At 37.3% G+C, this 12,236-nt stretch overlaps 2 protein-coding genes across 2 annotated transcripts; both read right to left on the bottom strand.

Annotated features, from left to right (window-relative positions):
• Window positions 1-1,951: 1,951 nt before the first annotated feature.
• LOC135077005 (peroxisomal membrane protein 11C-like) lies at window positions 1,952-7,225 on the bottom strand. Its single transcript, XM_063971594.1, has 4 exons — window positions 6,862-7,225; window positions 6,090-6,254; window positions 4,332-4,516; window positions 1,952-2,308 (listed from the first exon to the last, which is right to left on the bottom strand). Exons 1-4 carry the CDS (start codon window positions 6,916-6,918, stop codon window positions 2,047-2,049), a joined length of 669 nt encoding a protein of 222 aa, XP_063827664.1. The 5' UTR covers window positions 6,919-7,225; the 3' UTR covers window positions 1,952-2,046.
• A 1,005-nt stretch (window positions 7,226-8,230) lies between these two features.
• On the bottom strand, window positions 8,231-10,792 carry LOC135077004 (peroxisomal membrane protein 11C-like). Its single transcript, XM_063971593.1, has 4 exons — window positions 10,467-10,792; window positions 10,029-10,193; window positions 9,575-9,762; window positions 8,231-9,226 (listed from the first exon to the last, which is right to left on the bottom strand). Exons 1-4 carry the CDS (start codon window positions 10,524-10,526, stop codon window positions 8,944-8,946), a joined length of 696 nt encoding a protein of 231 aa, XP_063827663.1. The 5' UTR covers window positions 10,527-10,792; the 3' UTR covers window positions 8,231-8,943.
• Window positions 10,793-12,236: the final 1,444 nt, after the last annotated feature.

Below are 12,236 nucleotides of genomic sequence, written 5' to 3'. Positions count from 1 at the left end.
GGAATGTTAGATATGTTAGGTATAGCCTGACCAGGAACATAAAAACCCTCGCCATGTTGCGGAAAACTAATGGTACTAATTTCTTTTAATGGCAACAGTAACTGAAAACTTCATTGACATGTCACCTTGCATGTCAGTCTATTGCTGTCAAAGTGTAAACAAACTTTATTTTAAATGTGCGCAATTGATTTTGTGAATTAAATTGCTAAAATCTTTTTATAGTCGTGAAAGAAAAGTGGTTCACAATGTGTTAAAGTATTTGTCGAAGAGAAATACTAAGGGTTCGGACAATATTTTCATTGAATAATGTTTCCGACAAAGGTTGTCAAATTGACTGTCATGTTTATCGTATAGTACAGTCCACTATGAAAATTAGCTGTGGTTTGTTTCAACTACCTATTTTAAAATTTTCTGTCACTTTCTAAGTGTTGAATTTTATGAAATTGGGAAAGAAGTACCGAGTTTGAAGCGTTCATGACCAAACATTGCAGTTGAATATTCAAGTTCTGAATTTGATTATTGATGAATAATAAAATAAATCCTACTAGCTCGATTGATGGTTTCATTTAATTTATTTAAACCAGGTTACCTATAATAATATTTTTTGGTTAATTTATGAAAATATCAAATTAGCCCGTAATCCTGAATCCTGATACATAAAGTTAGCCTATTAATTTAACACAGGTACGACTGTACTCAGTGTTGCACTATCAAATGCGATTGACGCGCCTCTATGCCAGGGTTTTTATGTTCCTGGTCAGGCTATACTTATATTACTCAAATTACTTTGCAAAAAATCTATATGATATGTCTATATTTACATGTTTACACAAAGACTGCTTAGTGTATTAATTATGTCTTTATTAAGTATCTAATAAATGTATATTTTTACAATAAATATTATATTTCTTTATCCTTTGTTCGTTTAGAATGATAGGCATGCAGGCATGATTGTGGCACGTGAATATTTTACAGTATTTGATATTATAGCCATTAATGTATCTCATGTGTAATGCCGCTTTCACATTAGGGCGTGAGAAGCGCGACAGCAGCGCGGCAGCGGCGTTTTTATAATGTGAAGGAAGGCAGGCATCCGCTGAATAGTATGAAATTATCGGCAGCGCGTCTGTTGCGCGTTTGTCGCGCTGCTAAAGTCGCCTAAATGTGAAAGCGCTCTAAAAGCATTGGAGCTGATTCAAAACGTGAAATCGTTGGGGAGTTTTATTAGATAGATATTATTTTGTTCCTAAAAAAATTATTCGGCGACAAGGTAATATTCAACTTGTCAAAACGTATCAACACATCACGTGATAGGTCTTTATTTCGTCGACTAGTTTAGTAAGATAATAGTCTGAGTACCTACCTATATTACTATTTAGTTTGAAGTCTGTTAGTTATAATAACTATTAATTATTAATTTCTTTGATTGTTGCATGTGATATTATTGTTTTTGTTAGGTTTTTTATAGTGACTCAAATATATTATGTGGTTTTGTTAAAGTATCCACTCGTATTTTCTCGAATTAGAACGGGTGTAGAATAGTTGATGTCATCAATGGCTTGGGCAAAAATTTCGTATTAAAATATTTTAAAAATACTGTTAATTGGAGTAGGTACATTAATTCTTTGTATTTCCATTTGTTTTAACAATAATTACTTGGTGTTCTATAACTGTTCTATGACAAATCGAAATAATAAAACAACCAATTTATTTAAAATTTTTGTTTTATTTAAAATTTTACGCTTATATCTACTATACATAGTACTATAACATACCTACCTACTTAAGCTTAAGATTACCGAATAATTAAGTACGTAAATGATCATTTATTAATTGTTTTTTATCGTGAAAGTGTGTAAAAACTTCACAATACTCGATCAACTATTACAAACGTAACAAAATATATAAATAACACATATTACTTAATCAAAAGTCAATTTCAGCTTTAACGTTTTCACACGAATTTTTTTAAGACATCTTGGTCCAAAATTGAAATACATAACTTCTTACTTTTAACCGCGGTCATCATCTTACTTACAACATAATCTACCGCGAAGACAACAGCCGCTTCCCATTGAAATGTATGACGAGCCCTAGCACCGCCGCCGTCGTGGCGATCCCACTAGCTTGTGGGACGGACAGCCGGCTGCCCCACAGCCAGCCAGGAGGTAGCCAGCTCACAGCGTGCACTGTATCAAGAAGCAGCTTGGTGGTGGTCAGCGCCGCTTGCCGGTACCGCGCCGGAGCGCACTTGGTCCGCTGAGGCGATTTCAGAGCAAGCGCGGTTGCGTGGAGCGATCTGAGCGACCTAGAAAGGTGGGAAAGTGAAAGGGTGGTTATTGTAGCCGAGTTTAGATGCGTAGAATTAGTTTAGATGCGTATAATGATGACTTGCTTTTAGTATTTGATCAGTAGAAATTGCTCTCGTATTGTATAAGTAGCCAACTAAGTATTTAGTTTACATTCGCTTCATAGCGATAAGACCGCCTAATGAGGATCAGTACTGTTGTAGAAAATTCAATAAAACTAGTACCTACGTTAATCTTTAAGACATAAGAAAGATATATCTTTTTGAATTATCCAAATCGGACCATTACTTACGAAGATATTAAGTAATAAACATAGGCCGTTTTTGCCGCTAAAAGTCAACGTACGCAGGGCCGCGTGACGTCACTATATCCGAATCGAGCGCAGCCGGCGTACTATTGGGATGGAAAATATTTTTTTCCAGCTAAACTATCAGTTTTAGAAAAAAACTTTTAATAACATTTATTCATCAAAATAAAGTAACCTATCGACCAGTAATTGTTAAAAATAAAAATTGTGAAAAATAAGTATCGCTATGTCCAAAAACCACATTTTCATAGGATTCGATCAATGCGGAGACGCGGTTGGGGTGAGTGTAACTTAATGATTGTTTGTATTGAACATAATAATACATAATATGATGCTAATACCCAGTTTCTGGCCTTTGGGGGGATAAGTCATACCCAGCTTATAGCCTGGGAGGAGGGGCAAGCCTTACCCAGCTTCTGGCCTTGGTGGGAGGGGGGGAGAGGCAAGTCATACCCAGTTTCTGGCCTGGGGGGGGGTGTAAGTCATACCCAGCTTCTGGCCGAGGGGGAGTCATACCTAGCTTATGCTTATGGACTGGGGGAAGGGGCTAGCCTTACCCAGCTTCTGGCCTGGGAGGAGGGGTATGTAATACCCAGCTTCTGGTCGAGGGGGAGTCATACCCAGCTTATGCTCATGTATTGTGTATTGTGCCAAATAAATAATATTCTATTCTAAATAATATTCTATTCTATTCTATTCTACGCTTATGGGCTGGGGGGAGGGGGGGGGGGGGGTCAAGTCATACCCAGTTTCTGGCATTTCTAGCATGGGGGGGGGGTGTCATACCCAGCTTCTGGCCGAAGGGGAGTCATATCCAGCTTATGCTTATGGCCTGGGGGGAGGGGGAGGGGTCAAGTCATACCCAGTTTCGGGCCTGGGGGGGGGGGGGGGGGGGGTAAATCATACTCAACTTCTGGCCGAGGGGGAAGTCATGCCCAGCTTATGACCTGGGGAGAGGAGGGGGGCGGGGGAGTCATACCCAGCTTCTAGGCTAAGATTAAATAACTTATGAACACTTTATTTGAATAAATCGCCAAATATACCACCGCGGAGACCCCAATCGCGTCTCTGCGTTCCATTGAATCGTATGAGCGAATAGATTTTTTGCGTTATTTTTCACAATTTCTATTTTTAAAATTTACCTATCGATAGCTTACTTTATTCTGATGAATAAATGTCATTACAAGTTTTTCTCTAAAACTGATAGTTTGGCTAGAAAAAAATATTTTCTATCCACGCAGTACGCCGGCAGCGTTCGGATATAGTGACGTCATCGTCCCCGCGCCGGGCGGTCAGTGAACTTTTTTAGTAATTTGGCCACAACTTCGTCAATTTTTGTCGTAGAACAAAAATTTTTGGACTGTGTATTAAGGATTTCTTAGCCCTATAAATCTGCATTCACAGCTAAAAATCGAAATGATCCTCATTGTACCTTGTGTGTTCCTTTTCTTCTGTTATGTTATTTGTTTGGTGTGCAATAAAGTGTATTTATTATTATTATTATTCGTAAAACGTATTTTCGTATTTTATGTCGATTATGTACTTAGTACAATAACTTATAAAACTCATTTATTTATGCAAGTAGGCTTTTAAAAGCACTTTTACACGTCCCAGTATTAACCCTCCCACTGCTTCAGGACAATAAATGGGCCAAGTAGAAGCAGCGCAAGAAACCCAGTCACTATTTTCTTGCGCTGCTTCTTTTTTCGATTTACCTGACAAACCCGACGAATGCGTACAGCGACCAGAAAAGCTTGTGGGCGGTGCGTATCTGGAACTCCGTGTCCTTGGAGACGACCAGCACTCCGGTATCGATCAGGAACTGCGCCTTCTCCGCTTGGAGATATGCCAGCGTGAACGTGCTGCCCAGCACGCCTAAGGAACCCCAGAAGGGACCGTCCTGGATCAATGATATTGAATTAAATCATTGTTAAGGTTAGGAGATAGGACGATGCTATGAAGACGAAGCTCGATTCTAACTCAAGCATTGAGACTACACTGTACGATTGGTTTACAGCGCCAGCTGTGGTTGAGGATCTGAATTCCGCGGACAGGAAATGTAAAATGCTATGAGCACGAGCCAGATATCCAGGCAATGTTAGGGGAAAGTAGTACGAGATGATCCCCTTAAGCGGGAATCGCTGTAAAATACATATTTTTCAAGGTAAACCAAAAATAAAGACGATTACTACTAGTATATTTATCTATCCAACTTTCCTTATACTCAAAACCAGAAATTAATTGAGGTTTCATTAAAATATTTCATTTTTTGCAAAACCTTACAAAGTGATCATCTTGTACACCCCTGTGGGTAAGATGATCCCCAGGTAGGGGTAAGATGATCCCTATGATTCTATTCTATGATCTATTCTTTTCTGGTTGTATTCCTTTCGGAGTACCTAATTATCAGAATAAATCGTTAAAAAGTTAGAAAAGAAAAACATTTACGAATTAAATAACGAAAATAACCTATTCTTTCTTGGTACCTGCTAAAAAGCGTTTAAATAATTTAAACGCTTTTTGGCTGGAGCTGTGTTGCATATATCACAAATAAATTCACCTGCTTCATCACCCTCTACCCCAGCACATGCTTTATGGCTCCATTTTCCACATGCATAACATTTTATCCATCCTTCACTCTTGGTATCGCTTGAAAACTTCTCTGTTCAGTACAGCCACTCAGTATCATCTTCTTCAGACTCAGGTGAGTTATATGAAGTTCTCTTTCTTTTATTTCACTTCCCTTTACCTACTCCATTGACTTTTTTGTTTTAATTCCCAGGGATCATCTCGTACATGTAGGAAGGGATCATCTTGACCCAAGTCCCACTTTTTGTTAAATATTTGCTACAATAATCTACAAGTACGCGGCCATGTTTTTATGGCCAAAATATTAAAATTAAACATAATAGAAAGCCTAAAGACAACAGTAGTTACATTTAACATTGTTTGAATAAAAGTAACATAAACTCAAAGTCATGCCTATTTTAGATCAGAAGTACACAATTTTTCTTTTTTCTCGTCAAATTCGATGTATCGCTCACGCCACCATTACGATTTGACTGAGGCGGGGAGGTGTCCAGAGCTATGTTTTACCAGTGAAAGAAACTAAATGACGTTAGTGGTTTCAGCACAATCGCAAAGGATCATCTTACCCCAGGGGATCAACTCGTACTACTTTCCCCTAATTGGTAAAAAAGTCTTTCGACCAAGTCGTCCACTCCTGGACAAGGTTTTGCCAAAGAATTTAATTTACACTAACGACTGGTTCTATCCGTTCTTTAACAAGAATCGTAGTTACCTAAATAGTAAATGTAAATAAATATTCATACATAGTATCTTATTTAAAAATAAGTATTTTAACGTTATCTCTAAAGTCGCCGTTTGCCATCAATCAGTGCTGTCTATAGCGTTAGCACGTGACTCTAACGATATACGTTAGATATCTTCTAAAAACAATAGAAATAACTTACATTCTGTCCAAGCCCGTAAGCCAGCGCGGCTTTCAAGGCAGCAGCGTCGTCGAACATGCGAAGAGTGGCGCGCGCGGCCGCCAGGCGACCGCTCGCCGTCATGAGTGCCTTGCTGTCCGCTGTGGAACCCCATAGCTTTAGCGCGTAGCTCGCTAGATTCACTACCTGGAGGAGTCGTTACAATCTTTAGAAAAACATGACTTTTCTTGTTTGAGTAAAGTCATTATTGTAGGTCTGAACGATCCGGCCAAAAGGTAAAAGTAGTCACGACACGGACGCGAATAAAAGCGGTTCTAAAAGCTTATACTTGCAAAATAAGTAAAAGGTTATTTATATGAGAAAAATTTGATGATCGGATTAAAAGAGGCACGCCGAATAATTTCTCTTGCTTTGTAACATAAGGGCGCGGAAGGTTTCCCAAGCCCGTACATCAGCTTGATGCACGCGGGCGTCGAGCTTATGTGGTTCCGAAATATCGCAGGCAAAATGGGTTTTATAGTGCACAATTATCACATGATGTCATCAACAGGTTTTTTCTTTCCTAACCGATTGGTTTCCACTTCCGCATCATTGATAGTTTTCTCTCTCAGTCGACCTTCATGATCTTTTATAATACAAACGGTTATAATTAGACTTGAAACGTTCAGTTTACACCTTGATTTAACTTGTTTACACAGCCTGTTGGCTATTCTCTAAAGTTAAATAAAGGGTTAAACCTACCAAATATGGTGTCGCAAATAAATAATTCACAAAACTGAAACCAGCAACATACCTTATCACGGTTGGTGTGAGTCTGCAGCAAGTCACAAAGTTCATTCACTAACTCCATCGCGTTTATTTAATTAGCAAAGGTTTATTTACCTCCGCCACACTATCTATCCTAATAAATACTACTCACAGTATAACCGTGAATGTCTACCAGTGTTATATCACAAAGATAAAAACACCTTTTATCATTATCATATAGATTACGAATTTTTTACACTACCAGATGATTTTTGTTTTAAAATATTTGCAATAACAATCGTTTTGTACTCTCCGATAGGTGTCTAAATGATGGACAATGTTTCTTTTCAAGATTTTTCCTCCGTGACAATACAAAGGCCTTCCAATGTGCTAAGGTACAAATTAAACAGCTCTTTTTATAGAGCTTCTGTAATAACAAAGAAATATTTATGACTTATGAGACACGATTTTTTAATAGTTTCGTCAATATGTGTTATCAATAAAACTGCTTGATACTTAAATTACAATTATAATGGTAATTAAGAAATATAATAATTAATGAATTGGCATTCATTCACTCGTAGAGGAGGAACTCGCGTGCGAACCCAGCGCCCTGCGACAAAAGATCTATTTTGTGGCCCTGCCAGTGTTGCCAGAAGGTTACTTTTGTAACCTTTTAGGTTACTTTTGAACTGCTGTGGTTACTTTTAGGTTACACTAATGAAAAGGTTACTTTTAGGTGATTTTTCAGAAATTGTAGAATTAACTTTACAGGTTATTCAGTAAAAAATATTAATAGTGACAATTTAAAAATTATGTCATAAAGTGCATTTAAACTTGAATTTGATTTACTATTTGTTAAAAAAAATGAGTTTTAGCGAATAAAACGCAAATCCATGAAACGTTTTTATACGACTGGTCACTTTTCGAATTTAGATGATCAATTGTATTCATTTTCCATCCATGAACAACCTTACACAATCATCGCTCCGCACCCCCCCCCCCCCCCCCCCGTATGAAGGTTACTTTTGATTCAAAAAGGTTACTTTTTTTTATATTTCTGGTAATTTCTGACTAGACCCGACTGGCAACACTGGGCCCTGCCCTCCGTATCTGCACGTGTCGTGTCGTCGTGACGTCACGCTGCCTGTGCGACTTATGTTGCTAACACTAAAGATCTAGAATTCTAGACTAACCGAAAGACATTATGTATATTAAGTCTAAAAGGATATCTATCATTATAGAATTTAACGTATGCGATTATCAGGGGTGTAACAAAAGGCGTTATAAAAAGTTGTGACGTACAATTTCTTGATTACGTACGCGATATTTGTAGAAGCTTGAAGTTGAGGTATGTAGTTTCTTAAGCAGTAGTTTCCGAACAGGTAGGACAATGTTAGAAACAAACACATAGGTAGATATAAAACAATATTTACATATATTTAACAAATAGCTTCAGATATAAATACAGCAGCAGGTACTTTGTCACTAATAATAGAGTGTAATTACATATTTAATTAATTACGTAAGTAGTTAAGTAATTTTAAATCACTTGTATTGCGAAATATTTTAAACAGCAAACATTTTCTAATTAGATTTTAAATGGAAACCAGTTTAAAAATTATTGCGAATCGTACAGGTAACTAATATTACCAGTAAGATAATTGACTTGTCTAACCTTATGAACCGAGCACATTTACGTAAGAAAAACAAATACATACTTAATTAGTATTTAACTAATTTGGAATTATATAGATGAAATACATTTCAGATTGTAACCAATATCAATTTTTGTATAAAAAAATATTTATTTTGATTTACATTAAACATAATATTTGAAAATAAAAAATAATTTCAACACATTCATTGAGATGACTAGTTCTAAGTCAACATATTACATAAAATGCAAACATTTGTCGGTAAAACTTGGTCTATTTACAAATTGGTTTGTAATTATCTTGGAAGACTATTTTTAATTAATCATCTATACACCTCTTCAAGTGTTGTACCAAAACACAACCACATCGTATTCACAAAGTAATTTTCAGTATTTCATGTTTTTCTATCCATCATTTCCAACTTTTGGCTTCGAATTAATGAATCAAGTTTGCCGCTAGAGAGCAAAATGTTACTTTAAAAGTCGTTTTCTGGCAAAGTACATGGCAATACCGATCACAGAGGATGTCGTGGCTATCGCGGCGACCTTTGTGGCACCGATCTTTTCTCCCCATAACCAGCCTTCAGGGAGGCAGCTGACGGCATGTGTGATGTCGAGACAAAGTTTCCCAGCTGTAATGGCCTGTAAGACCAGTCTGACGTCCAGGTTCCTTCTCGCATCAGCTCCGCCATCTTCTGAGGAGTTCTGCAGGCAGTCGCGGCTCCACCACAGCTGTCTTATCGACCGCCCAGTCCTGTGCAATTTGTTACTGTCAGTTTGTAGTCAATAGAAGCAAATTGCATACACTTAATCATAATAAAATATTTAGTGTTGTCATGTTAGAGATATCTTTTGATTTATGTTGTTAATATGAGGATTTATCTTGACAAAATATGGTATGTTATGTATTGGAAGAAATAACATTAATAAATTCATGGGGCATTGGGGCCTGACATTTTTTTAATTTAAGCAAAATCTTGTTTTATGCAGTGACTAATATCCTAGTTGTAATGTTTTTTTGTGGTTTCTTTTCAGTAAAATATTTATTATAACAAAACATATGTTTTAAATGAACATTAATAAGAATATTCTTATCACTTACTGTATCAGTGATATGTAAAGGCTGGCTGCCCAGAGCGCTGTGCTGACGGTCTCAAGCACATAAGCGGTGTTGGGCTGAAGCTTGAGGATGCCGACTTCGTGGAGCCAGCAGGCTTTCTCCACCGGCAGAAACGCCTGGTCCACTGTGTTGGCAAGGACTCCAAGGATTGCTGCTGTTGTTGAAGACTCCTATAATAACCAACAGACATTGAATTATGTCAAGTGAAGAATAAATCTAAGTAAAGACAACTACAAATCAAGTTAAACATTGTAACATCTTAATGTAGTTGCAACAAGTGCTATTTTACAATGAAAATGAATAGTTTCATGAGCTGTTGAGAAGTAGAAGTAATTAAAATGTTAAGACAGCCTACCTAAAAAAAGTTTTGATAACTTTTTTTTTAAATGATGATCTCTTAATAAGATGAATTTTTTAATTTAACAAAGTTACGTACATGTCGTCCTAATCCGTATGAGTATGTGTGCCTGATCATAGGGATGTCGTCAAAGAGCCGCAGTATGAGCCGGGCGCCGGAGAGGCGGGAGCCCGCCGTCTGCCAAGCCTTGTCATTGTGAATGCAGCCATACAGCTTGAAGGCATAGCACGCTAGTCGCACGACCTGTTAAATATAATAATACACTTAACAAAAGGTGTGAATTGCTCAGTGGATTTAAATTGTTTGAAAATATTTTAAAAAATCATTAGCTCTTTACCAATAATGCATAATATTCACACAATTAAAGCTGATAAATTTGTAAGATTTTAATTAAATACCTTTGCAAGTTTACGGAACTTTCAAACATAATGATCTACCAGTTATGCCTATGGGACAGGACAGACCAGTTGTAAAATTTTACAATATTACAAGGCCGTATGGCTTCCGCATACTTACCTTATCTCTACCATTATAACTATCTAATAGTTCGCAAATATCTTCAACAGCTGAAGACATTGCGACAGAAAGTTATTTTACACTGCTGCACACCACAGGCACAAACTTTGCACTGATAACTTATCGGGCGGATTTATTGCGGCGTTGGCGTCGTAGCCACGTGCGATACTGCGAATTTGCGCTTGATAACTACCTATTTCATTTTCTCCAATCTCTAAGCAAGCGGCAAACCTTGATTTCGAAAGGTTAGCAAGTTTACGCTACGCAAAACCAGCTGATATTTTGACAAGTGAATGTGAAATTACATGACAGTTGGGAAACAATTTCCATTCACGAGTGTCCACTTTATTGTTTATAGAACGACAATTCTTAATTACCAAATTATTTTATGTTAAATAAGTAATAATAAAACCTTCATTATCATATAATTAATTTATAATTTAATTACTATTTTAATATAGTAAGTGGTTTAGCTAGCTATGTACTAGCTACCTTCGTAAACACTTTACAACTTACTTACAAATCTGTCAAAGTTGTCATTAAACAGCTGATGTGTGTGTGCCACAGATTAGAGAGTATGTTGATTTGTAAATAAATTAAATGTTTTCCAAAAATATTCACATTATCAAATACAATAATCATGAAAGTATTTACTATCAATGATATCCCGGAGTTTTCTAAAAAGGAGCGAATAGTTGTAGTGGGTGTTATCGGGAAGTCACCGTACCGGTATCCCAACAAAACAACCCCACTTTTACCGAACGTGTCCACGGATGAGGTTTGATTCGTTAAATTACTTTGAAATCATCTTAGTTTTCTCCTTATAATCCAAATATTTAACACTAATGTCTAATTTAACTAGAATGGCATCGAATGCCACTGGGACGAGCGCCGTGGCGTGCTCATTCTCCACGCAGTCACGTATCTAGACACAAAGCGGCTGGCGGAGCTGGCTGCGACCCTCGATGAGAACTCCAAAAGCACTGACAAGGACGCCGACGCCGCCCACTGGCTGGTGGCCTCAGGGGAGCTGGCAGCCGAGTCCTGCCGCGCCATCGCGCTATTGTTCCACTTGTGCCATATAGTGGTGCTCTCGTCGCCTACCCATGTCTTTGATCTGGGATATATCCAGCTGTTTAAGGCTATTGATGCTTTTAGGTAAGAAAATCTTGGTTTAAACAATTTTATTCTATTTATTAGGTACACCAACAAAGTCAAATATAGTGCATACATTTTTAACATGGTAAACAATACTGCATCTAATCAATTGGATTAAGACAAGACTTTTTTGTATATTATCTTTTTTTTTTTATTTTCATACAAAATAAATTTTATAAAATCCGATTTGTATGAAAATTAAAATAATTAAATTGAAGATATCAATTTTCTGACTTCACCATACCATTTATATGCCCATGTTAACATGGGCTAGTGTCGGCTCATACCCATTTACCTAACACCCTGTATAAGAATCATGGTCACTTTTTATTGGGTTTGTTCACTTTTCTAATTATCATTATTGTAACATTGAAATCAATGTAGACAAAACTGAATGTTTAGTGTATGTTTTATTTTTAATGAAATAAATTAATTTGAAACATATAAGACTAATATTTTATCAACATTGATTTCAGGACAGAGTTGGCCCCAAAAACAACTGCAGCATTTGCAGACCTTGGTCTGGGTGGGGCCTGGGAGACCCACGGCCGGACTTGCTGCCCCCGGCTGCTGTTCCACTTCAGGAGAGCCCCCACCCCCCTCAGGAGGGTG

This window comes from Ostrinia nubilalis, chromosome 12 (genome assembly GCF_963855985.1).
Source record: "Ostrinia nubilalis chromosome 12, ilOstNubi1.1, whole genome shotgun sequence".
NCBI lineage: Eukaryota > Metazoa > Arthropoda > Insecta > Lepidoptera > Crambidae > Ostrinia > Ostrinia nubilalis.
The sequence above is the reverse complement of the archived record's forward strand: the minus strand, read 5'-3'. Positions and strand labels throughout refer to the sequence as shown.

Coding starts and splice junctions, on each gene's coding strand:
- LOC135077005 (XM_063971594.1), bottom strand. CDS start 6,918: ATGGAGTTAGTGAATGAACTTTGTGACTTGCTGCAGACTCACACCAAC. Junction 6,255..6,861: donor CTCACACCAACCGTGATAAG/GTATGTTGCTGG, acceptor CGACTCCTCCAG/GTAGTGAATCTAGCGAGCTA. Junction 4,517..6,089: donor CTTACGGGCTTGGACAGAAT/GTAAGTTATTTC, acceptor TCATTGATCCAG/GACGGTCCCTTCTGGGGTTC.
- LOC135077004 (XM_063971593.1), bottom strand. CDS start 10,526: ATGTCTTCAGCTGTTGAAGATATTTGCGAACTATTAGATAGTTATAAT. Junction 9,763..10,028: donor CATACGGATTAGGACGACAT/GTACGTAACTTT, acceptor TGGTTATTATAG/GAGTCTTCAACAACAGCAGC. Junction 9,227..9,574: donor CTTTACATATCACTGATACA/GTAAGTGATAAG, acceptor CAAATTGCACAG/GACTGGGCGGTCGATAAGAC.